At 48.8% G+C, this 26,262-nt stretch overlaps 1 protein-coding gene across 2 annotated transcripts in view; it reads left to right on the top strand.

The window, feature by feature from the left end:
- The window catches only part of JDP2 (Jun dimerization protein 2), a 38,314-nt gene extending 32,757 nt beyond the window's left edge, over positions 1-5,557 (top strand). For both annotated transcript variants that reach the window (XM_080807521.1, XM_080807520.1), the window contains one exon: positions 4,440-5,557. In XM_080807521.1, coding sequence (XP_080663647.1) covers positions 4,440-4,625 — 186 coding nt within the window. In that variant the 3' untranslated portion in view covers positions 4,626-5,557. The remainder of the gene's footprint in view (positions 1-4,439) is intronic.
- The last annotated feature ends 20,705 nt before the right edge of the window (positions 5,558-26,262 follow it).

Here is a 26,262-nt window from a genome sequence, read left to right as displayed (position 1 = left end):
TGCTGCACAGTCTAGGGCAATTCCCCTTTATGCCTCTGGTCCTGGCCTATTTATCAATAGCTCCCGCTTTCATTCTCACAAGTGTCCCCGTTATGATGATGGATTATGTAGTCATGGAGAGCAATGGAAGGTTTCCGTTGGAGAGGGACAGGCCTTGGAAAGATCCCCCCGGCTGCAGCGTGGAACAAGGATTGGGGCAGTGGGAAGGCCAGTTACTTGGCTATGGAGGTGTCCCTGGTGGTCTCGGGGTCTGGGAGGGAGGCTTGGGCAGGACTGTCTGGACCCAGCCCAGTCCCCGTCTCCTCCCGTGCTCCTTCCTCTCTTCCCCTCTGGCCTCGGAAACAGAGTTGGGTGTGAGGTTTAAGACACAGACACAGATGGCTGTGTTGATGGCCAATGTCCACAGACCTGAGGAATTCTCTTGCAATTTATTCATTTATTATTTTTAAAAAGATTTATTTATTATTTGAGAGAGAGAGAGAAGGGGCAGAGGGAGGGAATCCCAAGCAGACTCCCCACGGAGCACAGGGCCCAACATGGGGCTCCATCTCACGACCCTGAAGGTGGTGAGGTAGCCCCCACTCTCTGGCGAGGATTCGGAGCCTCAGAGGGCTGGAAGTTTGCTCAAAACCCCACAGCAGCTGAGGCGGGACTTAGAGCCCGGGGCTTCCTCTCCTGCCCAGCACGCTGTTCAGGTTGCTGGGCTCGGGGAAATTGGGGTCTGGTTCACAGGGACATAGCTCAAGTGGCAGAGTTGGGATTTTTTTTTAAAGATTTTATATATTTATTTATTTGTCAGACAGAGAGAGAGAGAGAGAGAAAGCACAAGCAGGCAGAGGCAGAGAGCAGAGTTGGGATTTTAATTCAGAAAGGTCTTTTGGGCTCAGGAGGGGCCATACCAGCCTTCTTCCCAATACTTACCAAAAAAAGTTGGGAAGCAGAACTCTACTTTAAGTGCATTAGGGTAACTATTTTTTAAAAGATAAAATCAGAGGGGCTCCTGGGTGGCTCAGTGGGTTAAGCCTCTGCCTTCGGCTCAGGTCATGATCTCAAGGTCCTGGGATCGAGCCCCGCATCGGGCTCTCTGCTCAGCAGGGAGCCTGCTTCCCTTCCTCTCTCTCTCTGCCTGCCTCTCTGCCTACTTGTGATCTCTGTCTGTCAAATAAATAACTAAAATCTTTGGGGGGGGGAAGATAAAATCAGAGAATCTTAATGCCAAAAGTCCCCTGGGCCGATCATTTTATTTTCTGGGAGGAGACGGAAGCCCCAAGAAGGGAATTGACTTGGCCAAGGCCACAGTCAGGATGAAAAGCCAGAACACCCAGCCCCTCACCTGTATCTTTTCTCCGGCCTTTGCTGAGCACAGTGGAAGAGACAATGTTCATTCACTTGCACTAATTCTATTCTAAAACAACAAATGGTTTCATTTTCTCTAGGGCAATAAATATCTACCAGAAGGCAAAACGACAAACAAAAACGCAGAGTTATTTGCTTCGTAATTAACATGTGACGATCCTAGCCCACGTTTCTTAATTAATTAGGAAAACAGATCAGGTAGTTGCTGTTATAAAACCACAGACAACTTCTACAATCATGGTTTGAAACAAAAAAAATTCTTCTGAACTCAGCTTCTACTTTCCCAATAAATAATGACATAGCACCACCCCATAAAACAGAAGGAAATAAAACTACAAAGCCCTTAGTTGTGTTCTCACGGTGGGCCGGTCAGAGTTTGGGATGTTCCACGATATATTCGAACATTTTAAAACCAACAGAACGCAGTGCCATTCCAGTGATGCATGTATGTGTGAAGCCACATGCCGGCTTGGGTTTTTGTGTGGCACAGATGTTTGTCCGTGTCGTTGGTCCGACGCGCGGTCAAGGAGGTGGAGCGGCGTGGCGTGGATTGCGGCGTGTCTGACACCGGACCGGTCCACTGTTAACGTCCACTCGCGTGCAACCCAGCAGCTTCCTTGCCACCCTCAAACAGCAGCCCTGTCCCCCACCGCAGTCCTTGGACCTCTCCCCCAGGCAGCCTCTCTCATTCCCCAGATCCAGTCACCTGAACCTGCCAGGCTTCTCTGAACCATATCCTCCTGCTCTGCTTCTTCTCCTTCTGTCTCTTCATAGGCCCTTGCTCAACGCTTAAAGTTGAGTCTCCTCCTTAAGCCTCCCTAACCTTTCAGTTGACAAGTGCTTTTCCTGTGTGAGTTCATTTAATCCCCCACGAGCATCATCTTTTATATTTAAGATAACTGAGACTCAGGGTAGTGAGGAAACTTGCCCCCAGACTCTCATTCCAAACCCTGAAGCTTTGTCTTATGTGGCTCTAAATTCGCCTTCCAGAAGGCTCTCTGCCCTTCTGTCCTAGAGTGACCTATGGTCACAGTGGAAGATCTCATCTCCTAAACACGTCTGCAGTTTATTTCCCGTGTCTGTGTCCGTGTTCACTCAGGGCTCCCTTCCTGATGTCCCCTCTCCTCCACACCAACTGACCCTCTCAACCCAACCATTTTTTAAACCTGAGGCCAGACCTAGTCATTAGGCCTCTTGGAAGGTCTTCTAAGCCCTGCAGCCCTGATGGGCCTATAGTAAGCTCTTCCCGCTGTGGGGGTCCTGGTCCCCCAGACATTCATTGTACCTGCAAGTCCTCACAAATGCGGGTGGGTATTTGAGCAGAGACTCTGAGGACTCAAACTTGGAGCTAAAACCTTGGCTCAGGGGGAACCAGATGGTCATAGGGTTTGCGAGAAGTCCCCAAGGTCACGAGCTCATGAGACCCAGTGAGCAGGCACCCAAGATTAGCACCTACGTGACCCCAGCTGATGGGTCATGGACTCATGGTTTCACGTGGGCTCTCTCCCGGCTCCCGGAGATGACTTCTCTTGGAATTCTGAGAACAGGGGACAGGGCCAGCCTCCCCACCGTGCTTCATCCTGTTGAACCCAAAACCACCATAGCTGGTTTTTAATATTTTCCCCCTGAGCATTTTTTTCCTTTTTCGAGGCTGTTCTCCCCCAGTGTCTGGTCACGAGGCCTGCGCGTCTCAGCCGTCTGAGCTGCCTGGGCTCCCATGCTGTGACCTGAGAGACCAGCGCAAGGACAGTTCAGGCAGGCCAGCGGGTGGGAGACAGTCAGCAGCCCTGGGATGTGTGTGGGCCCCCCCGAAGGCCCCGAAGACCCCCCGAAGGAGGCTGCTCAGCCTGGCCCCGCCGGGCAGAGGGGCCAGCCCCTGGACCCAAGCTGGCGTCACTCAGCTCAGTTGTCGCACATGCAACCGCAACCACAGCTTGTCCTTTGCCTGCTACAGGTTGTCCTCAGCTGTGGGCATTCTGTCTAGATGGTTCTTCTTGTGGGGCCGTCCTGTGCAGGATGCTTAGTTAGGGGTACCCCCCCAACCTCTACCCACTCAATGCCAGCAGCAACCCCCTCCCCAGTTGTGACAACCAAAAATGTCCCCAGTCATTGTCCAAATGTCTCCCGGTAGGCAGAACCACTCCTAGTTGAGAACCAGTGGGCAAAAACGTTGCCGGCCCTTGAGTAAATTGCAGCTCTCGAACTGGTTGCCAGTTTTCAGACACAGTCCCACAAACATCATTCAGGAGCTTTCCAGTCTTTACCGTTTTGATCCCCACACCTTGAATTGGTATATATGCTTATCACCTATCCACACTCCAAACCGGTGAACACCCCCAAAATCAAATGGCCAGCATGGCTTCTTCTCCTTGGAAAAAGGAACTCCAGCTAAGCTGAAAGTTCACTGGGAATCTCACTTGAGATGTGAAACTTTATTTTGGATCCAGAAGGATGGCACCTGAGTGCCTCCTAATGGGCAAAACTTCTAGATAACAGAGGATAAAGAAGAGTCTGTTTAAATGATTTGGGGCTAATAATCAGGAAACCCATGTTTTAGGAGGAATGACATGACCCCACTGGGCTCGGGCATCCCACAGGCCAAAATATCCCCAATGTACATTTACACATCACACATCTAAGCACTTCGCCACCACACTGCCAACTGTGGGCCACGTCTCACCCCCTCTGGACCCTTCTTGCACCTGCTGTAGTGCCCCTGGGCCACTATTCTTCTCCCACCCTTTGTTTCTGGGGCAAGGGCCAGGAGGCAGGAGCGTGTTGGCATGTTTGAGTGATAACGAGGAAGTTGCTGTGGCTGGAGTGCACTGAGTGAGGGGAGGGAGGTGGGACCAGAGACGGGCTGGTCCCTAGAATATAACCTGGGTTCATCCCACATTGACCCCGGCCCGTGTCACCACTGTGATGGGCACTGCTGTAGAAAATCACTTGCCCCAGGGGACCCAATGCTTCCTCCAGGGGGAACGTGACACCAGAAAACAGGCAGAGGCCAGCTGGGGATGCCATGTACCTCCCCGGTTAGAGCTGGTCCCCAGCGAGAGCTTACAGCCCCGTCTCTGTTCCAGGAATCTGAGCGGCTGGAACTCATGAACGCGGAGCTGAAGACCCAGATCGAGGAGCTGAAGCAGGAGCGACAGCAGCTCATTCTGATGCTGAACCGGCACCGCCCCACCTGCATTGTCCGGACGGACAGCGTCAAGACCCCCGAGTCCGAAGGCAACCCGCTGCTCGAGCAGCTAGAGAAGAAGTGACCATGGGCTGGGAGCAGGACGAGGAGGACGAGGAGGATGAGGAGGAGGATTTGGGAAGAGGGGAGAGAACCAGGGCTCCCAGAGGGCCCTTCCTTGCTGCATGACAAACTTGACAACGAGGCTCAGCCCAGCCAGCGCCGGCCGGGCTTTTTTTTTGTGAAACTCCGATCAGCCACACAAGGGGAAGAACGGGCTGATGAAACCAGAAGGACCAAGCGCTGAGACCAAAGTAGACCCTCGGATGGAGCTGGTGTGCCTGGGGCCCAGCTCGAAGGAGGCAGGACAGAGACCCCTGGCCAAAGAGACACCCCAGCGAATGGCCTGGGGCGCCGCTTTGGCCTCTCCACTGGGTGCCCGCGGAGGGACCTCGGAGCAGCCAGGAAAAGCCATGAGTTGCAAAGAAATGTGGCTGGGCATGGAACTCAGAGACCAACTGCAGCCTGCCTGCCCCCGGCCCTGCCTCCCGACCCTGCTGCGAGGCCACCAGGGTCCAGCGTGGGTCCGCTGGGAGCAGCAGCCGGGACGCACCCTCGGCGGCCCTGCCGGAGTTTGCTGTGGGCACGAGGCGCGGGCGCCCTTCCAAAGCACATACTCACCGAATGTTTACAGACTGGCTGTCCTGGCAGGGCTTTCAACTGCACATGTTTTTTTATACTTTCTTTTTTTTTTAATATTTTTTACAAAAAAAAAGATTTTATACAAGCAATATATATATGGATTTCTATAATCACTCGATGTGATATAGTATAAATATGCTACGGTTTGTTTGTTACGAGCAGATATCCAGCAGTTATGGCCATTGTGTGTAACCCTAAGTACTGTAGTCGTCTCTGGGTGTTGGGGGTGGCCGGGGCGGGCGTGGGGTGCATTTCCATCCTGGTAAACCCTTCATAGTACTCAGTCCTGTATCGCTCAGTAAACTTTACTCTTACCTACTCAGCTGCCTCTTGTGGTGTCTGCCTAGGGAGTGGGGTGCAAGGCACGCTCTTGGGGGCCTCCTGGTGTGTGGCATCAGGGGATGTTTGGAGCATCTGCCATAGGCCCTTGGTTTTCACCATGGCCCTCCCAGGTAAGTGTTTATATGCCCATTTTACAGATGCGGAAGTCGAGACTCAGAGAAGTTCAAGAACCCTCCAGTACTTCCTTAGTTTCTTTCCTGTGCGAGTGTCCCGAGTGCGTTCCCTGTGTGTGCCAGCCAATCTCCAAGGAGCTGAGCAGTCACCATAAAATGACAGTTATCTTGTTCTCTGCCAGTGTGGATAGCTGTTATTTACGACCTAGTGCCAATGATTTCCTATCTTCTATTCTCTAAAGGTGGCTGCAGAGTTTGTGTTCTGTATTCAGCTCCTCTAGCGACAAATGTTGGGATTCACGATTCTTAGGTTCATTCGTCTCCTGCATGGCCACAGTCATCGGTGTTGAGCTCCTCATCCCTTCCCTGGGCCTCCCCGTGCCTTCCTGCCAGGTGGGCATAAATAAGGCCTCCGCCCAGAGTTGCTGTGAGAATCAACCACGCAACCCAAAAGAAGGACAAGACCCATTAGCAATCAGATGGGCAAGAAACCAGTATGTGTCGGTCAGGATATGAATTAAAGGGAACTTGCAGAGGCCACTAGTGGGAAATCGGTGTGACTCCTGTGCAAAGCAATTTGGCAATAACCGGTGATGCTAACCTGAAACGCATCCTTTGGCCCAGCAATTTCCCTCCTAGGTCTGTGCCCTGGAGGAACTCGAGCGCAGGGGCCCGAGGAAGTGGACAAGGTGTCACTGAAGCTCTGTTTGTCATAGAGAAACTGGAAACAGAAGTGCAAACAGAAGAGCAGATAAACAAATTGTATTTTTTATAGAATCAAATATTATTCAGCAGCTAAAAAGAATGAACCAGAGCTACAGGTGTCGGTGCGGATAAATCTCAGGAACACAGTGTTGAGCTGGAGAGGACGGCAATTTGCAAGAGGTTATATGCAGTCTACCATGTATGCAATCTTCCTGAACATGTAAACTGATGCTTTACTGTTTACGGGTACACACAGAACTGGATAGTAGAGTTATAAAAGCATGCACAGGACTGCTCTCAAAGTCAAATATCAAAATCAGTAATGGGGAACGCTCCTGGGGGGAGGGGAAAGAGGGGGCCGAAGGCAGCATCTTGCAAGGCTAAGAAGGACACTGGGTTTCAACCGTACGTGTAATATTTCACTTATTTTAAAAAACCGGAATCAAATACAGAATAATGTTAGAATTTGTCAGAGGGGAGTGATATCGTCACATTCTTCTGTATGCTTGGTATATTTCATAATAAAAGAGAACTCACCACAGCACAAATAGGTTTTGCTTTTCCATTCTTTCCACAGCAAACTCAGGAAATAAAAAACAAAATCTGAAATTACAGTGGAGTTCCAGCATATGCTCTTTGAATTGATGCAAATTTAATGGAATGCCTAGAGGGAGAGAGAGAGACAATTCAAAGGGTGTGATTTGTTTAGATGGCCCTTGTAGTCAGTAAGGCCAAGCCCAGGGGTGAGGGTGCCTGGGGGTGAGGGCACCTTGGGGTGGGTTGATCTGCTGCTTTCAGTGCGTTCTGGTCCCTGCTCTCTGCAAACTGTGCAATGAAAGGCATACGTGTTTCTCCTTAAATGCTGACTTTTCACCCCAACCCGAGGTAAAATGCAATCCACCGCACCTTTAAGTTAAGGCTTGAAGCAAAACGAAGTGAATGCCCTTTTCACAGGCATATTCATTTCTTGTTGTTGCCCTAAGGAATCACCACAGATTTAGTGGCTTAAGGCAATACAAATTTTAATATCTTAAAGTTCTGGAGATCGGAAGTCCAAAACGGGTCTCACTGGGTTAAAATCCAGGTGTCGGCTGGCCTGCGTTCCATTTGCAGGCTCTTGTTGAGGGGGTGGAATCTGTTTTCTTGCCCTTTCCAGTTTATGGAGGCTGCCCACATTCCTTGGCTCGTGGCCCTCTCCCTCTCTAAAGCCAGCAGTGGCTGGCTGAGTCTCTCTCACATCGCATCACTCTGACGCCAACTCCTCTGCCTTCCCTTTTCCATCTTCTAAGGACAGGTGTTGATTATACTGGGCCCACCCGGATAATAAGGACAATCTTATTTTAAGGTCAACTGATTAGCAGCTTTAATTCTATATGCGACTCCCCCTTGCTGGGTAACATAACATATTCACGGGTTCTGTCCCTGGGAAGCCATAACTTCGTCTCCTGCAGCAAGAATTTAAGAGTTGGAGGTTCTTATGGCTCTCCTCGCTCCCTGGCAAGTTAGGCTGTTTTGCATCTAAGTGTTATGAGAATAGAGTCTCTATGCGGGGCACCCCTTGTGCCTGGCACTGTGCTTGGCACGGAGCTGATGGTCAACACACAAGCACCATACGCACAGACACACAAGCTCACAGATACACTCACAGATGTGTGTGATACAGTATAGACACAGGCAGGTACAGCGGTGCACAACACACAGCTACACAGGCAGATACACAGACACAGTTATTCACGTCAGGTGTGACTGAGCATAAAGTAATGAGATTGACACCAGTCTTACTCCTGTATATTGCATTTCTATAATTTTGGAATGAACTTCTTCTCCATACTGGCAAATCATTTTTCTTTGGGAAGAGCTAGTTATGGTTAATGACAATGTTAATCAAGCTGGGCATACTGTTTTGGCTTAAAAAACCTAAATATGTCACTGAGTTTCTTGTTTGGTTTTTATACTGCTCTGGGGGCAATTCCTGAAGAAACAAGTGGAGTCCTAATGCTTGGACCACCTGCAGTGAAATTAACATTGTGGGTTGGTCCTCATCTGGGTGGACGGTCCTGGGCACCTATTGTGCCCCATTTAAAATCCTCAAACTCTAATTCTATTGCATGACTGGGTCTGAGCAGGTGTGGGCAACCTCACACAGGTGCAAGCTGATCGTGCCGCCCTCACCCTCGCCACAGGCATGCCCTGCATTCCCACTTCCTGTCCTGGGAGACGTCCAGTGATCCCCTCTGCACGTACATATATGCAACCTGTAAATTCGGGGGAGTCGGTGCCTGTAGGTCCTCCATTGACTAGCTGGGGGGAGGGAACAGGAGATACATTCTTTTCCCTTTCATCCTCCAGGTGGAGAGTGTCCAGGTGGAGATTTCTGGAATGTGTTTCCTAAGCTTCCTCAAAAGGTCTTGCAAGATTAAGCAAGTCCTGTAGAAGTGACCCGCAGAGCTGGCCCAACTTAGTATGCGTTTTTATATTGGTTTTCTCTTCTGCCCTGTTTCACTCCCCTGTTCCCTGGGATCACTTCCCAAATAAAGAACCTGAGCACAAGCATTGGTCTCAGGGGGAACCCAGGTGAAAAGAGTTGGTGTCAGAAGTAGCCCTAGAAATCAGCCCCTCGGGATGGGATATATGGAGGGATTCACTTACCAGCCAGATGGCAGGGAAAGTAAGTGGGATGGAGAGAATCCCTGACCTATAGAAGCATCACAGTTACTCGGTTTCTCCTGTGTGGATTGCGATGTGATACAGGTGGGAAGGGAAGTGGTTATCTGTGGCACCTGTATGGTATGAGGCTAAGGCATGGAGTTTGAGTGGGTTCCCTTTTATTAACTGTGTTGGAAGTCTCGGGGGGAAAAGATGCAAAACTTAGTTTGGCCAACCATAAAGTCAAAACATGCACAAAACCAGAAGACATCCTCGGCAGTATTTAAGGAGATGTTTGGTTCTTCTAGTCCCAGGACACAGTGCTGAGAATCAGGCCCAGAATCTAACTGCAAAGGTGGCAGACTCATTAAAGAGAATGAGTGTCTACCCCTGAAAATGTTTCCATATCGAAGTCAGTATGCTAAAGGGAAAAAGGTAGGACCTTGAGAGCTGAAATGGGGCCATTTGGGTAAATGTGACTCTTGAAATCCTAGAATCCCTTGAACCCTCTGGACTGGCAGAAGCAGCCCCCTGCCCCTTACCTGAGGCAGACTGCTCTTGAAGCAGGTGCCCCGCAGCACGATGGTCATCCTCAGGACCCACCTCCACCACACTAATGACCACCAGAAAGAGAGGATCATGTGTCAGGACAGTCCGAGTAGGAGAAATACAGTCGCTGCCCCAAAAGGAAATCACTGATTTGTCGAAGGACCTGCGAGACCTGGGTGATATGGATTCACAGGCACAGCGGAGGCATATGGGGATGATGGTGCCTCGAGGGTGTTGGACCAGCAGGGCCTGGATGTCAGTCTGGGAAGGGGAGCACCGTGCACAGGAGCACTCAGCTGTGACTCTGGGCTCAAAGCCATGGCATTGGCACTGGAACGTACCCTAGTGCATTGCCAGTATTGTTCCTCAAAGCTTCCTCATAGCATGAACCCACAGTATGGGAAGTGGAGATCCTGAAACAGTGCTGGCAGAGACTCAAGGAAGGGGTCAGAAGGTCCAGGGAGGAGGTCATGTTCGCACGGGTTTGTTATATGAGACTGGAGTCCCCATGACCTGGACCATGGTCCTCAGGAGGGCCAGAGGAATGCTCACTAGTGCAATGATGAGCTACTGGAGAGGGGCCACTAGCATCCTCGAGAAGCTCTGAATGAGTCAGGGTTGACAGGAGATGCTGCCATAAAGCTGGGGCTCCCTAATATCAGTAGGGATTGCCGAGCTCCAGAACGGTAGAAGCCAGGAGAAGGCAATTAACCGACATCATGGACAGCAAGGCCGTCATCCACTTTCTAGATCTAAGTCAGTTCACAGGGCCAGAACCCACTGACTGCAGGGTAGGCTGGGTCCCCTTGAGGAAGATCCTGCATTACTCTTACACATACTCAATAAAACATTCAGGAACCTTCCCAAAGGGTAACTAGACAGCGAGGAAAGTGGAATTCTCACATCTTTTGAGCACTACTGCATCCCACATCCCTGTTAAAACTCCGGGTATGAGATGACCGCGATGTTGGAGTATCTGAAGGGCGAGATGCTCCCCTGGCTAGAGACGGCTTTAGTGAAGCCAGGAGGTCAAGGGTATTCGGGCCAGAGTCTGCCTGTCAGTGGGTTCAATGCGCCCACAGACCCTCCCCGTAGCTCTCCACCCAGAGCCTGACCGATAAGAGGGTTTTGATAGGAGAACCTGAGCCAAAGTGCTTGAAACTGGCCCCTCCATCCACCTGCGTGAATCCGAAGAGATGCGTACACCCCAAGAGCAGCTGCGGAGAACAGCGCCCCCACCGATCACTCCCGGGATGAAAGGAAATGGGGGCGGGCCCGATCCTATTCCCGCGGGACTCAGTCCTGGCGGGGGACGGGTCGGGGGACCCGGTGGATTGTGCGGGGCCCCGGTGGGCTCCTGGTACTCCGAGTCACTGCTGCGGTGTTTGATCGGTTAGCGCTGTTCTTCTAACAGACGCGCCAGCCTCTGGCGTCCGGTAAGCAGCTAATAATTGGTAGATGCCTTCTTAATTCCCATCACTAAGGAGAATCAAAAACAGCTCACTTTTACTGCAAGGAAGGCAGAAATAGCATTCACTGTCTGGCGGGCGGAGAGGGCGTGTGCTGTACCAACTCTGCAGCTCCCCATCGGAATATGATCTTCCACAGTTTTGATCTTTCTGTCCTTCCACAGAATCCCACTGCTGGCCTTAGACACACGGCCTGATGCTAATAGGACCCGCAGGCCCGCGCTCTGGATGCCCCCGTGAGACGCGCGAGCACCAGCCCGTGGGAAAGAAGCCCCGTGAGTGTTCGGGCGCCTGCCGCGAGGGTGGAGTTGTTAGTGGTCCTGTGCCCCGGCGTTCCAAAGCACCCCCTTCAAGATAAAGGACAGGTAATCGCCCCTTGCACCCCACCACTGAGAAAGGGGTTCAGGGCCTAAGGAACCTCTTTGGGAGGCAGCATATATACCTCACTTAGGGATACTGCTCGTGGGATGGCTGGGCGGCTTAGTGGGTCAAGTGTCTGCTGTCGGCTGGGGTCACGATCCCGGGCTCCTGGGATTGAGCCTGCGTTCGGTCCCCTGCTCAGTGGGGAGCCTGCTTCTCCCTCTGTCTGCCGCTCCCCCTGCTTGTACTCTCTCTCACTCTCTGACATATAAGTAAATAAAATCTTAAAAAAAAAAAAAAAAGGGCAATACTGCTCTGACCCCTTTCGCATGACTGGGAAAGCTGCCAGTCTGGAGTGGGGCTCTTTAGCAGCTCAGGCTGTAGTGCAAAGGGCTCTGCCACCGTGGGATGTGTCCCCATAGGCTCTGCCATCATATCACCTGGCACACCCAGGGGTCTGGAGGTTTCCATGGTGCATAAGATGCTGGCTGTTGTGAATGTGCAACCCATGAAAAATTAAAATATAACCTTATGTATTGTCTCCCATGGTCCCCGTGAAATGTATCCATGAGAATCAGCTTTCCTTACCTTCCTGCTGGCCTGGAACTTTCGTGCTCCCTGTCAGGTAAGAAATGGCCCTGTGTCCTTGTAAGTCTCCATTCTCCATCTGTTCATTAGAAGGTCCAGTCTAAGAGGAAAGCAAAACCTCTAAGTTTTTATGTTCAAGTCTTCTCCTCTTGCCAGCGTAGGCCAGCTTCAGTCTGATAGTCTATAGCCCGAGGGCAGACTGGGCAGATGTATCCGTAGGAAGCGCTCTCCTCAGGCCCAAGAGACTGTCTACCTCCAGCTCCTTTCTGGTACAATCCAGCATGTTCTAGATGGCCTTATTGGACGGACCAAGGCCAGCTACACCAGCCCACACTGGCCTTGGGAACCTCTTGGTCATGCCAAGAGGCATGTCCAGAGACACTCAGGACATATGGACCCGGCCCAGAACAACCGCTTCTTCAAGGGGTCCCGGGGCAGCTCTCTCTCACTTGGCTCTAGGGAAAGGAGGCACCAGCCCCTTCCTCCTGCCTGGCGGAGAATAGGAACTCTGCACCACCATACTTCTCTCCAAAAGAATGGTTCTACAAACTTTTTTTTCATCTCTCTACATCTGGAGTCCCCTTTTTCCTTTCTGTAAAGATTTTTATTTATTTATTTGAGAGAGAGAGAGCATAAGTGAGGGGGGGAGCGGAGGGTGCCAGAAGGAGAGAGAGAAGCAGGCTCCCTCCTGCTGAGCCACGGGCTCGGGGTGGGGGGCAGGCGACAAGACTGGATCCCAGGACTCACCTGGTGATGAGGAAGCAGAAGGCAAAGCTGAGGACGAGCTGACAACCTGCAACCCCGCCCACCCTGCCCCCACCCTGTCCCCGTGGGATATTTGTGACATTCCTCCTGAAAGCTCCCAACTGTCTTCATGCTCCTGTTCTGCCTTGCCAGAGGGAAAAACAACCTTAACTTGACAATGGCAAGGCCTCCCAGTATCCTGGGAGTCTTCTGTAATACATGAAAAGCCTTTCGAAACCTCCCTTTCCTTTACCTCCCCCAACCCCCAAGTGTATAATCAGCCACCCCTCACAATCCCGGGGTAGCCGTTCTTTCTGCCCATGGATCCTCTCCCCATGCTTTAACAAAATCACCTTTTTTTGCACCAAAGACTCTTGGCCATCAGCTCCAGACCCCACCCCACTGAACCTCACTTATATTCCAAAACCACGTCCCTGGGATCATGACCCGAGCATAAGGCCTAACCGACTGAGCCACCCAGGTGTCCCTGGACCCCTTTTTATGCCCTCAAACTGGAGAAGGTTCCAATCATCCTGGAACCCATTCCTTAAAATGTATAAAGCCTGCACTTGCTAATGGGGCTTCACATCTATTGTGCCTTGGTGTTTCGGTCAAATCTTTAATTTTAACATCCTGGGCACATTGTTTCTGGAGTTAAATCGCAGTGAGGATTACAAAGGCTCACTGACGCACGTGACTCCGCTTCTCAAAGACATGGCCGCCCCCTCGCGCAGACGCTTTGGTTCACCAACCAACTGAAGGACAGATCCTAATTTTTACTGAGTATCTACCATATGCTCTTGTGAGGTGGGTGTTACGGCTTTAAGTCCCATGTTATTGATGAGGAAAGGGCGACAGCACCCTGGGATTCAGTCCAAGAACCATTTACTGAGCCAGGGTGGAAGGCAAATAGGGACCTGATACAGAATCCCTGCCTTTGAGGAGAGCAGTCCCTCAGGAGACAGAGCAACAGGTAGGGAGCTTCTACCTCCTGTCAGGCGACCCTCAAGCTGTGCCCTTTCCTCCTGAGGGAAAAGAAAACCCCGTTTGGGGTGGGCGTCCACCATGGTTTGGTGACCATCTTGTCATTTACTCCCCTAGAGTGGCTTTCCTGTCAGTGTTCTAATCTTTGACAGCTGCCCCGGCCCTCTTTGGTGGCCAAGGGGCTGCCCTGTGGTGGTGGCTGTGTCCTCAGGCTTCTCCACGTGGTGCCCCTTGCAGTCACTCAACCCCAGCTTCTACTGCCCTCCTGTGAGAAAAACCCTGACAAACCAGCCACAGGCCTCACAGCCCATTCAAGCTCCCTGAAGGCCCCAGATCCTTCCCTTCCAGCCCTATTACAGTGGTATTTATAGCCCAAATCTGAAGGGTATTATTATTCTCCTTCCTCTGCCTTTCTTTGCTTAAAATAAAGACTCAGTCCACTCTTCTATGAAGCCAGATTTGCATAACACCTTCTGGGAAGAAACCTCCTCAGGGCCCAGGGCCTCTGAACTCTATCTTTTTACAGGGTTTCTGAAAAAGCTCTATTTCTCTTTGAAGGTTCAGGAGAAACCAGGAGAGACTTCCCTCAAATGCATTCCCTTTAAGTCTCTGAACCTTTGCATTTCTAAAGCAGCTTGTAGCCCAGACTCTAGAGACTTCCTTTCCCTCATTAGAAAGGGGAGGGGGGGGGTGAGTCCAAGGTCACTGCTTGTGGAACTCCTGAAGTAAGCTCCAGTAAAATATTCACTTTCTGGGGCACAGATTTGTGGGGTCCCACTCTGCATCAGGTAGGTGGAGGTACAGCTAGCCCCCTGCGGTTGGCCTCCATCCCTGCCTGGGCTCCCCACCAAGGAGCAGATGACCCACAGGGGTCCCCTGAAATCCACAATTTCCACTCCTACACTGGACTGCCATTCTTTCACTAAGCCTTTACAAAAAAATAACGGGGGGGGGGGTGTCTTTCATCATAAACTATAGATAAATGATTAATAGGATTTGCTAAATTTGTTACATAAATACAAAAACTCTTTACAAGCATAATACATTTTGCTGTCAATTCCTCCTCACTAGGAATTAGTACTCGTAGTCCAGCCAGGCAAGGAGGCTACAGTAAGTCATTCCTGGTCACCTTCATCTTCTTTACTTGAACATTAGCTTGAAAAACACACAAAAAGTGTTTAAATGATTTATAATTGAGAGAATGAAAAGACAAGCCAAAAACTGGGAGAAAATATTTGCAAAACACGTATCTGAAAAAGATCTTGCATCCAAATTATACAAAGAACTCCCAAAACTCAGCTATAAGGGAAAAAAAAAAAAAAAACTATCCCTGACACCTCATCAAAGAAAATATACAGAGAGCCAACAAACATGGGAAAAGATGCCAGCGTTGTATGTCACCAGGGAATCACAAATTAAAACAACAAGGAGATCCCACTACACATCTATTTGAATGGCCAAGATCCAAAACACTGGTCATACCAAATCCTGGTGGGGGTACAGAGCTTCGAGGACATAGGTGGCATTCATTGCTGGTGACAAAGCCAACTGGTAAGTTTCTCTGGAAGATAGTTTGGCGGCTTGTTACAAAGCTAGATGTATTATACAACCCAGCAATCGTGCTCCTTAACGCAAATGAGCTGAAAACTTAAGGTCGGCCCAGATGTTTAGAGCAGCTTTATTCACAATTGCCCGAAATTGAAAGGAACCGAGATGTCCTTCAATGGGTGAGTGGAGCGTCCAGAAGATGGGATATAACTTAGCAACAAAAAGAAATGAGCTGCCAATCCATGAAAAAGACATGGAGGAAATTTAAGTGCATATTACTGAGTGAAAGAAGCTAGCAGGAAAGAGCTACATAGTATATTGTTTGTTATATGTTGTTTTGGAAAAGGCAAAAGTATGGGAAGAGTAAAAAGGTAGTGGTTGCCAGGGGTTGGGGGAAGGGAGGGAGGAACAGGTGGAGAACAGGGGTTGTTAGGGTGGGGAACTATTCTGCCCCATACTGAAATGTGGGATAACGGTGCATCTGTGACATTATACCTTTGTCAAAACCCATAGTTCTGTACAACACAGAGTGAACTCACATGTAAACTATAGACTTTAATTAATAACAATATGTTAATATTGGTTTGTCAATTGTAATAAATGCACCAAACTAATACAAGATATTAATAGCGTAGAAACTGTTGCGGGGAGCTGTGGTGTGGAAGGAAGAGGGAGTATATGGGAACTCTCTGTGCTTTCTGCTCAACTTTTCTGTTAACATGAAAATGCTTTAAAAAAAAATCTGTTGGGGCGCCTGGGTGACTCAGTGGGTTAAGCCTCTGCCTCCGGCTCAGGTCATGATCTCAGGGTCTTGGGATCGAGGCCTGCATCAGGCTCTCTGCTTAACAGGGAGCCTGCTTCCCCCCTCTCCCTCTGCCTGCCTCTCTGCCTACTTGTGATCTCTCTCTCTCTCTCTGTCAAATAAATAAATAAAACCTTTAAAAAAAAACTACTAATTAAAAAAACTATAATTCTGTCTTTTAAAAGAAAATCGTATAAAGTAAGAAGTAGCCGTTCCAGCCCATTTCATCACCCCACTCTACATATCCCCAATAAAGTAACCGTTGTTTATAATCTGGTGTGCACGCTTCCTGACTTTGCCCCTAAGGTTCCACAAATATAACTATATTTGTATCTAGCTATCTGCAGCACCACGCATTAAAAAAATTAAAATGAAATTAGGCTTTACATACCATATTAGCCTGCAACGTGTTTATTTCACTCATGTTATGGACCTCTTTCCAGGCTGTACACTGTACATGTAGATCTAACTTTTTGGAAAACTGTCTGGTGCAATGGGCACTAACGGTTTGATTGCTAAAGAAGAGTCACAAGAACAAATGGACAATGCTCACAGATCTGCAGTTTACTTCAGGTAAAGCACTACGAGCATTGAAGCAAGAGAGCGAGGGCTCCAGACAGGCCAGGTGTAAGCTTCAGTCGTCCTCGCCTACAAGACCCATACAGATGCACTTTCTCTCTTGGGTCGCAGATGTGTCCCAGAACACCTCAGACCTAGAAAGTCCCAGATGGAATTTCTTTTATTTTCTTTTTTAAGGATTTTATTTATTTATTTGACAGACAGAGATCACAAGTAGGCAGAGAGGCAGGCAGAGGGAAAGGGGGAAGCAGGCTCCCTGCCAAGCAGAGAGCCCGATGCAGGGCTCGATCCCAGGACCCTGAGATAACGACCTGAGCCCAAGGCAGCGGCTTAACCCACTGAGCCACTCCGGGGCCCCCAGATGGAGTTTCCACATGGGCTTCTTCTTTCCTGCTAGGCATACAAACATATTGCTTTCTGTATAACCTGCATGAGCAGCAGAGACCTCCAGGGGTCTCTCCAAAACCAGGTACATTAATTTCACTGTGATCAACAAATAATGCCCCAAAAAGTAAAAATAAAAACAAACACTGCTGATAAGCTGGTAAAAGCCATGATGAAACTCCTCAGATCCATGGTTACAAAACAACACTCTTCATCAGTACCGATCATGCCCAGGGCAGCGGTCTGCACTATCATGAATGCCTTGTATTTCCTTAAATCAGCTCATGCCAATTTCAGGTCTGCTAGAATGAACCCGCACAGCGCGCCATGGTATGTACGAAACATACGCTATTCAACCCTTCCCATACTGATGAGTGTTTGAGTTCTCTCCCCGCCATTCCTCACTGCTGTTATAAACCTGGCCACAGCGAACATTTTCATACATGCATGCTTTTACGTATTTGTATGTTGATTTCTGTAGCATCCGTCCCTCAAGTGATGTGGACAAGTCACTTTCCTTTGCTTTTCTTGATCTATCTTTTGTATGTTCTTTTCTCTGTATTTTAGGAGGATCGGGACTCACTGTGTGGGATGGCTGTGCTCAGATGCTCACGTTCCTGTTGAGGTTTTGCTGAAGTGTGTTTCTCTTCATCTCTGCACCTGCTCCACTACCCTCCTGTCCCCTGGCTTTCTGTGTCTTGATTCTCTTACCCTCTGCTTTTAAGCCCTAAGGAATGTGATTCCTTCTCTCTGGGATCAGGGCTCTCTGCGCAGTGAAAGGGATCATTTCTCTAGGGGGATTCTATTTTTTTGAAAGAAGACTGTTACCTAATAGAACATAACACCCGCAGGCAAAGTCTAAGGAAACAAAACAAATCTATGTTAAGTGCTAATTAGGTGCTGAAACAGATGGTCTCTATCTCAATGGCTTAATTTAAGAAGAGTTCAGTTCACGATCTGGGGTCCTGAGATCGAGCCCCGTGTCGGGCTCCCTGCTCGGCTGGGAGCCTGCTTCTCCCTCTCCCACTCCTCTGTTTGTGTTCCCTCTCTCACTGTGTCTCTCTCTGTCCAATAAATAAAATCTTAAAAAAAAAAAAAAGTTCAGTTCTCTTCTAAAGCCCCAGTCCTGATGTGGTTAGATCATTCTCTCTACCTGAACTCGTCTCTCTTCAGGAATCAAAAACATTTGTCTGCTAGGAAGACTTCTCTTTAATGACCTCTGCCTCCCCCGTTTCACAGCCTCCTGCTCAGAAACAAATCTTCATTTCAGATTATCAGAGTCACATAGAGGATGGCTTCCCCTGGCCTGGGGTTAAAACCCTAACACCCAACCACTCGCACATACCCACCTACTCTCACACACACAGACATACTCCTACCCTGTGATTTGGGGCAAGTCCGTTAACTGATTAGCCTTAGTTTCTTCATCTGTGAAATGGGGCTAAAACCCTTCAGAACTGATGTCCCACATGGAAAGCATTTAGGACAATGCAGGGCACATAGTAAGAGTGTCTTAAATGTTCCGTATGAGAACTGTGAAATCAGAAGCAATTCCTGCCCTTGTGGAACGTACAGCTTAGTGGGAAAAGACAGACATTGAATACATAATTAGAGATATAGTGAGTGATTAAAAAATGTGGGGGGTGGAATTCAATGACGTAAGGGGTAGGCGTTATCAGATGGCCCTTTTATCAGGTGGAAAAGCTCCGGCTCAGGGAAATTCACTATGTTTCTCTGGCTCGTGCTCTTAGCCAAGTAGTGCAGCTGGGACTCAGACCCCATCTGCCTCATCTCCAGCCCCTGTGCTCAGGGCTCTGAGGTAACTCTCCAGAGCCCTACGCACTTTGTGGGTCCTTTCCTCCATTAAAAAACATACTAAAAATTATATTTTTACAACTGTACTGATATAAAGACAACTAAAACCCCAGCTGGGTTATGTTCCTTTTTTCCCCTTCTGATCCTAAAAGAAATTACAGCATTTTGATGGCCTCCTAAAAGTATCATGGCCCTAGCATGGTCCATGTGCTTATCATAGGAAGTTGAATGGGATATAATCTGGTCCCCTGCCAGGGGAAGATCTAGAAAAAGAAAACAATTAATAGCAGTAACAGCGATTTTAGTTTAGATGTATTAAGTGCTTTTAAATCTGTTAATAAACTAAGAACTCGTAACTAATATTAGTTTCACTTGACAGACAAGGACACTGAGACCCAGAATGTTGCCATTGCTTGCCCACAGTGATGCACTGGTTGCGATGCACTGGTTGGGGACGGGGGTAGGATTCAGTCTGCAACCCGCAGGTCTGGATTCTTCCCTGTTATGCTGCCTCCGACCGTAGTGGGAAGGTGGACGGAGAACTTGTTACACAGGGGCGTGAGGAAGGCGCTCAAACTCAGGGTCACTGCCGACAGAGCAGGGTGAGTGAGGGTCTGGGCGCACTGAGGTCAGGGGAGACTTGGCCTCTGACCATTTGTCTCTCTCCTCAGCACCCGGATGTCCCCAGGTGCCGGGAGGGAGGCCTCTTTCCTTTCCTCCCACTGGTTTTCCCTCCACACCTCACCCCAACACGGCTAGCCCGAAGCATGCCGGGAAGAGGTTAAGAGGCACCCGCTGAGCTGTGGAGCTGTGAGCGTCAGCACAGTGGGTGTGAGAGGTGTGAACCACACGCACTGGGAGTGTTTCATGGGCGTGGCCAGGACTAAGAGGCATGTGGGAAACACTCCCGCCTGCGCCAGGGAGCTGACCGTTGTCACCCACGTACAAGAGGAGGGTGCCAGGGACGTATGTTTCTGTCAACAAAGACTCCTCCAACACGTTTTGTTGCATTTTACCATAACCCTTGTGAGATTGGTACAAACGGACTATCTTGTATATTATCACGTTTTTTAACCTTCCTTCAAATCTTGCCATAGCTCCTGCCAATCTTCCCCAGTGTGACATAGGAGGTCACCCTCCTGGCTGCCTCCTGCTCTGGCTCCTCATTCTACCCTCCCACCTGGCAGAACAAGCGATGCTGCCTCCAAAACTGTTCCAACCTGGTCACCGTGACCCCTCCCCTAGAACAACCCGGGTTATGTGACTTGCCCGGGGACACACAATTAGGAAGTGAATGAAGCTGACTTAAAACTAGATTTGTCTCACTCCGAAGCACAGGCCCAAGAGAATTCCCTTAAGGGATCAGTGGTGTCCCATCTAGTCGTGTGAATTAGGCAAGTGCGGTGCAGCACTCCTCCCCCCTCCCTTCACCTGGGGAGCACCTGTGTCGAACTTAAGACTCAGTTCAAGCACCGCTACACTTTCAGTGGGTTTTTCAGGTTTGAATCTCAGTTAACAATGATCGAGAGGGTTGCAGAGTCAGGATGTGGTGATTTTCTTTGAGGGAAAGATGTCACACCTGAAGATGAAGAAACGGCATGGAGGCTTTGCATCTGGAGAGAACAGGCATGCCCGTGGCCGCTGCCTGGACTCCCAGTGCCACCCGGCTTCTGTCTGGGGTAAAGGACTCGGGGCTGGTGTGGAAGCAGGAAGTGGTAACTCCTTAAAACTCTCAGTCCTTCACACCTTCAGTGTGACTCATTTTGATGAAATTTAACGAACTCTGAGCACCTGCTCACTAAGTAAAGTCTTTTTTATCTAGAAAACTCCACAACCCCCCCCCCAAAACTGCAGGAGCTTAGACCCAGCAGAGTGGCCAGTGGACCTCAGAGGACACTGCTCCTGCCCATCCAGCCCTCACCTGCCTGTGCCCCGTCCCCTGTCTGGAGACAGGGGGATTGGCTTTCCAGGGGCTCACAGGTGAGCAAGCAAGAGACATTTGGACAAGAGAATGCCCTATCTATCTATCTATCTATCTATCTCTATCTGTATATCTATATCTATGTATATATATATATATATATATATATGCACATTTTGTTGCTGCTGTTGAATTTCTAGAAAAGGACAACCAATGTGTGTATACTGATATCAATTTCATGAAGCCAAAAAAATATGTAAATCTCTGTGTGTTTCTGCATCTAAATCTACATTGATTTCTACATCTATCCAGAAGGATATTGATTAAAGCAACAATGTGGATGGAACTAGAGTGTATTATGCTGAGTGAAATAAGTCAGTCAGAGAAAGACAATTATCATATGATCTCACTCATATGGGGAATTTAAGAAACTAAACAGAGGATCATAGGGGAAGGGAGAGAGAAATAAAACAAGACGAAATCAGAGAGGGAGACAAACCATGAGAGACTCTTAATCATAGGAAACAAACTGAAGGTTGCTGGAGGGGAGGGGGGTGGGAGGGATGGGGTAATTGGGTGATGGACCCTGGGGAGGGTGTGTGTTATGATGGGCACTGGGTATTATAGAAGACTGACTAATCACAGACCTATACCTCTGAAACCTTTAATATGTTAAATATTAATTAATTGAATTTAAATTAAAAAATATTTTAAAAATGTTAAAATAACTGCAGTTTTCTCTGGGCATTTACAGGGGTTTGCTTGACCTATTTCTGTATTTTCCAATTTTTCTACAGTTACCATACGTTAGTTAGAAGATCTGAACAGCAAGTTCAAAGCCAATTTTCTTTTAGTTGGCTAGGATCCCGAATCTAGGAAATGCTCCTTGAGTGATCCAGGAGGCCCTTTCTCATTTTTCCTGTTCACCTTCCATCCTTCCATGGTTGGAAGAACCTCAAAGGAGCTTTTGTCTTCTCTGACCAATGCCTTTGCTGCCCTCTGGTGGTTATTTGGGACCTCAGCAAGTCTGACAACCCCCCAACTCGCCCCCCCCACCCTTTGGTGGGCTTTTTTTTTTTTTTTTTTTAAAGATTTTATTTATTTATTTGACAGACAGAGATCACAAGTAGGCAGAGAGGCAGGCAGAGAGAGAGGAGGAAGCAGGCTCCCCGCGGAGCAGAGAGCCCGATGCGGGGCTCGATCCCACGACCCTGAGATCATGACCTGAGCCAAAGGCAGAGGCTTTAACCCACAGAGCCACCCAGGTGCCCCTGGGCTGTTACTTCTACTTCAGATTTGCCCTCTCAAGTTCCATTTCTCAGAATTGTCCCCTCCCCCCATCCCCAAGGTTGAGCATCCTTTTAAAGTCAGTGAAGTTTGCCCCAGCTAAGTTTTAAAGCTCTTATAGAATTTTTTTTAGAATACAAAACTGAATTTAATAGTAAAAAGGTATTATAAAGAGAAAATGATCACTCCCAATGTGAAGAACTGACAGAAAATAAGAGGAAAATTATAAAATGTCACTTTTGTAAAAACCAAAGTCCTTCGGTCTTTATTTCATGGCCGGAGGGCTTGAGTTTCACCACGGGCCAGGACCTGGAGCGTGCTCACCTGCTACTTTCTTACAGTTGACGAAAGCCATCTTTGGTTTTGGTCAGCATCATTACTACCAAAGCCACCCGCATGCGTGCAAAAGGATGGCGCTTCTCATGGTCTGAGATGGCGGCTTTGTTCTCCACCAGAGTCACAAGCAGTTAGGCCCCCAACGTGGGACACTTTGAGACCGTGTGGCTTTAAGCAAATTGTGTCACTGTGCTGTTCAGCTGTAACAAGGGAATTGTAATCATGCCTGCCTGGATTTACCAGGCTGTACCACTTACCAGCTGTTAACCTTGGACACATTACTTAACATCTCTGTGCCTCAGTTTCCTCATCTGTAAAATTGGGGGAAAGTAGTGACTAATTCAGAGGGTTGTGATTAGATCAGTTCCTGGAACATAATTAGTTCTCAATAAATGTTTTATTATTATCGTTACCATTACCAGTTACCAAAGCATTTAATTAGATCAACGTCATTCTAAGAATGCATGTAGTTAGGAGAAAGGGATTATTTGGAAAGCCTTTCCTGTATTAGGAACCATTCTAGGTACTATTTAATAATCACTGCAATCCTTCAAGGAAGGTGTTATCTTCATTTCACAACCATGGAAGTTGATATTCAGAAAGGTTAAGTAATTCGCCCAAGATCACACAGCTAGGAAATAGAGAACATGAGTTCAATCCCATTGGTTTGGCTCTGGAGCCTCTATTCCTTCCTCCTGTTTGGTTCACTGCTACTTCCTAAGGGTAGGCCGTTTTTACTAAGATTTTTTTTCTAGAATGCTTTATCCCTCAATCCTACTTGATTATAAGTTAGGGTGATACCAGTTGCTATAACACACACCCCAGAGCCCATGGCTTTACACAATAGAACTTTATTTCTCATGTGTACGGTAAGTCATGAGGGCATTCCCATTTGGTGGAAAGGCCTTCCCCATGGTGAGTCCGAGACCCAGGCTCCTCCCGTCTAGTGGTCCTGTTCTTCCCGGGGGCCTTTGGAGTCCTCTGCATGCAGATGATGAGTGAGCAAAGAACATGGAACCTGCCGGATGGTGGTGCTTATCAACCCTGTTCGTAGTCCCTTAACACACAGCTCCACCGCAGGGGGTGCTGGGAAATGTAGCCTGACTCCGCACCTGAAGGCAACGGAACTTGGACCTGCCTGCCGGTCTCTGCCATGCTTATGTCAAACAGCCTTGAGACCTGGGTTTAAATATTAATTCCCCTCATAAGAAATCTTGACCCCTCAGGTCTGGCTTGGGTGCCCCTCTTCTAGACTTCCTTTCCTGAGGCATTCATTGCAGGGGATGATTATTTACTCATCTATCCTTCCGTTCTTGTGGGGTCTTCATTTGAGCAGGGGTTAAGCCGGTCTCCACCACAGCTGAATTCCCAGCATTTGTGCGGAGTCTGGCACACAGCCGGCGCTCAGTAGTTGTTGAATGGATGACGTCTGGGGCCAGTGGCCGGGGAGGCAGAGGATGTGGGTGGGAGTGGTCACCAGTAAGTTTCAGAACCATGGATGGGAACAGGGCTGGAAAGCCCTCTGAGGTTGAGGTCAGGGCGTCAGTACTTTAAGAGTGGAACCGAGACACCGCATGTGGTCACAGGTTGTCTGTGTCTCTGCACCTGCCCCCGAGGATGGCCCCACACCGACGTCTCTTCCCTCAATCGGTTCCAGTACATGTACTATATGGGGCCTGGTTTTGAACTTAGGAAACAAACCACCACCCTCACGATAAAATGGTACATCACATTTATTTGTTTACGATTTATATCCTATCCACTTCCCCCAGAAACTTCTCAGTAACTTACACAATGAATGCAATAAGAGAAAGAAACCTGAATCATAGAGAAAAACCAGTCCAGGTGATCATAGGTCACTGAAAATCAGGTGACTCCAGAAATAACAAGATAAGGGTTTTTTCCTTATAATCCAAGTCTTTATTTTGGGACAATACTGAGTGTTTTTAACATCGGTCTTTTTTTTTTTTTTTTTTTTTTTTTTTTTTAACTTTTTCCCCTCACTGTCCCTGGGCATCTGGCCTATAGCTGAGATTGGGATTGAGAAGGGACTATGATTAACTCTCGGCCCCTCTTTCCGGGGTTCCAAGACCCTTTTCGGCTCCAATCCTTCAGGCTCATCCCTGCTCCTCTTCCTGTGCTACAAATCCCTTCCCACAGCCTAATGTTAAGAAGAAGGTAGTTTCGGGGCACCTGGGTGGCTCAGTGGGTTAGGCGTCTGGGGTCTTGGAATGGAGCCTTCATCGAGCTCCCTGCTCTCCTCCTTCAACCTCTCTCTCTCTGGCTCTCCCTCAACACCCCCCTGCTCGAGCTCCTTCTCGCTCTCAAATAGGTAAATAAAATCTTTAAAAAAAAAAGTTATATCCATGAACAAAAGCCACAATTCCAGTAGAACTGCCCTTATATGAAAAACTCAAATTAACAAGACAGAGGGGATGGCCCAGCATGGTGACAGGGCAGGAATCCTGGCCTGATGCCTCCGGCTGGTGGCCTTGACACATTACTTTATGGTTCTGAGCCTCCGTCAGCTCATCTATGAAATGGGCTCATGGAAAGCAGAGACCCCTGGTGGGTACGAGCGGTCGATGACACAAAATGCCCCCGGGGGACAACGTATTCTATCAGACACCTGAACGAGGGCAGGTGTATGGGGCTACTGCTCTCAGTACCAACTAGGGGTGGGGGATCTGGAGCCTGGGGGAGGGGATGGACTTTGGGGCCACTTGGTTTAGGGCTCTGCTTGGAGGTAAGGACGGGGTATGTCTCATGATACCCACAGGGAAAGCTGAGTTTTTGGGAGAGGGGGGACCACAGTCTCCCCGTTGCCTTCTCCCTTCAGAAGGCATGTGGATTACAGCAACACTGCAGATTGCTTCTGGGATTAGGGGTGTGGGAGCTTGTCTCTGGGCCTGGGATTCTGGGGACAGGAGGCAGCTGGGAGCCTGGGCTGAAACCCAGCCAGTGAATCCAAGGCAGGAGGGAGAATCTGTAGGCCAAGGAGCACTAGGACCTCAGCAAGGTTTATATCCAGAAGCTTCTCTGGCCCACAGAGGCCAGTTCTGTGCTGATTCATAAAGGGAAGGGAAAAACCCCCCTAGGTTCCAGGTTCCAAGGAAACAAATTTGCAGTAAGTTTAAAAAAAGAACCAAAGCCAATCTGAGCTGGAGAAGGGGTTTCCCCTAAACTGTCCCTCCATACACTCCACAATCGACAAAAGATGCTGAGAAAGTGCAGGGAGGTGGCCTGGGGGGAACGGGCAGCTGGGGCCTTTGTCACCAGATGAACAGCCCACGACCCCTTCCCACAGGCTTCCCAGCCATCACCCCTGAGACGGCTGACACTGATTTCTCTCTCCTCAGTATGGCACACCACAGCACAGATGTTGGCCAAGGAGGGGAAAAAAAAAATCCCCATGAACTTATCATCCCGTCAAATCAACGGTTTTCATTTTTCTGGGCTTCTTCCATGCTAGTCTTTGTGTTCGACCATGGCCCAACCACACTTATAATCTTAACTTTCTTTTTCTTCCTTCAACATTGTGTGATGTCGGGCAACTCCAGTGTCCTCATCTGTGGCACAGGATTCTCAGAGCCCCCACCGCGCAGACGGGTGTGAGCCTGAAAGGAGATCACAACTGTAAAGTGCATGGCACATAGTAGGTGCTCAGCAAACGGTAGCCGCCATTATTGTTTCCGGAAGCATCTCTTTCGTTTTCATTCTACTAATACCAATACTGGCACTTCTGTACTATTAGAATTTTTCAGCTTTTTTATATATATGTGATAAAGAAAATTGGAACAACTTATTTTAAAAGAAGTCTGGTCACAGTGAAATATCTTTTATGATTA

This window comes from Martes martes (genome assembly GCF_963455335.1).
Source record: "Martes martes genome assembly, chromosome: 7".
Taxonomy (NCBI): domain Eukaryota; kingdom Metazoa; phylum Chordata; class Mammalia; order Carnivora; family Mustelidae; genus Martes; species Martes martes.
The sequence above is the reverse complement of the archived record's forward strand: the minus strand, read 5'-3'. Positions and strand labels throughout refer to the sequence as shown.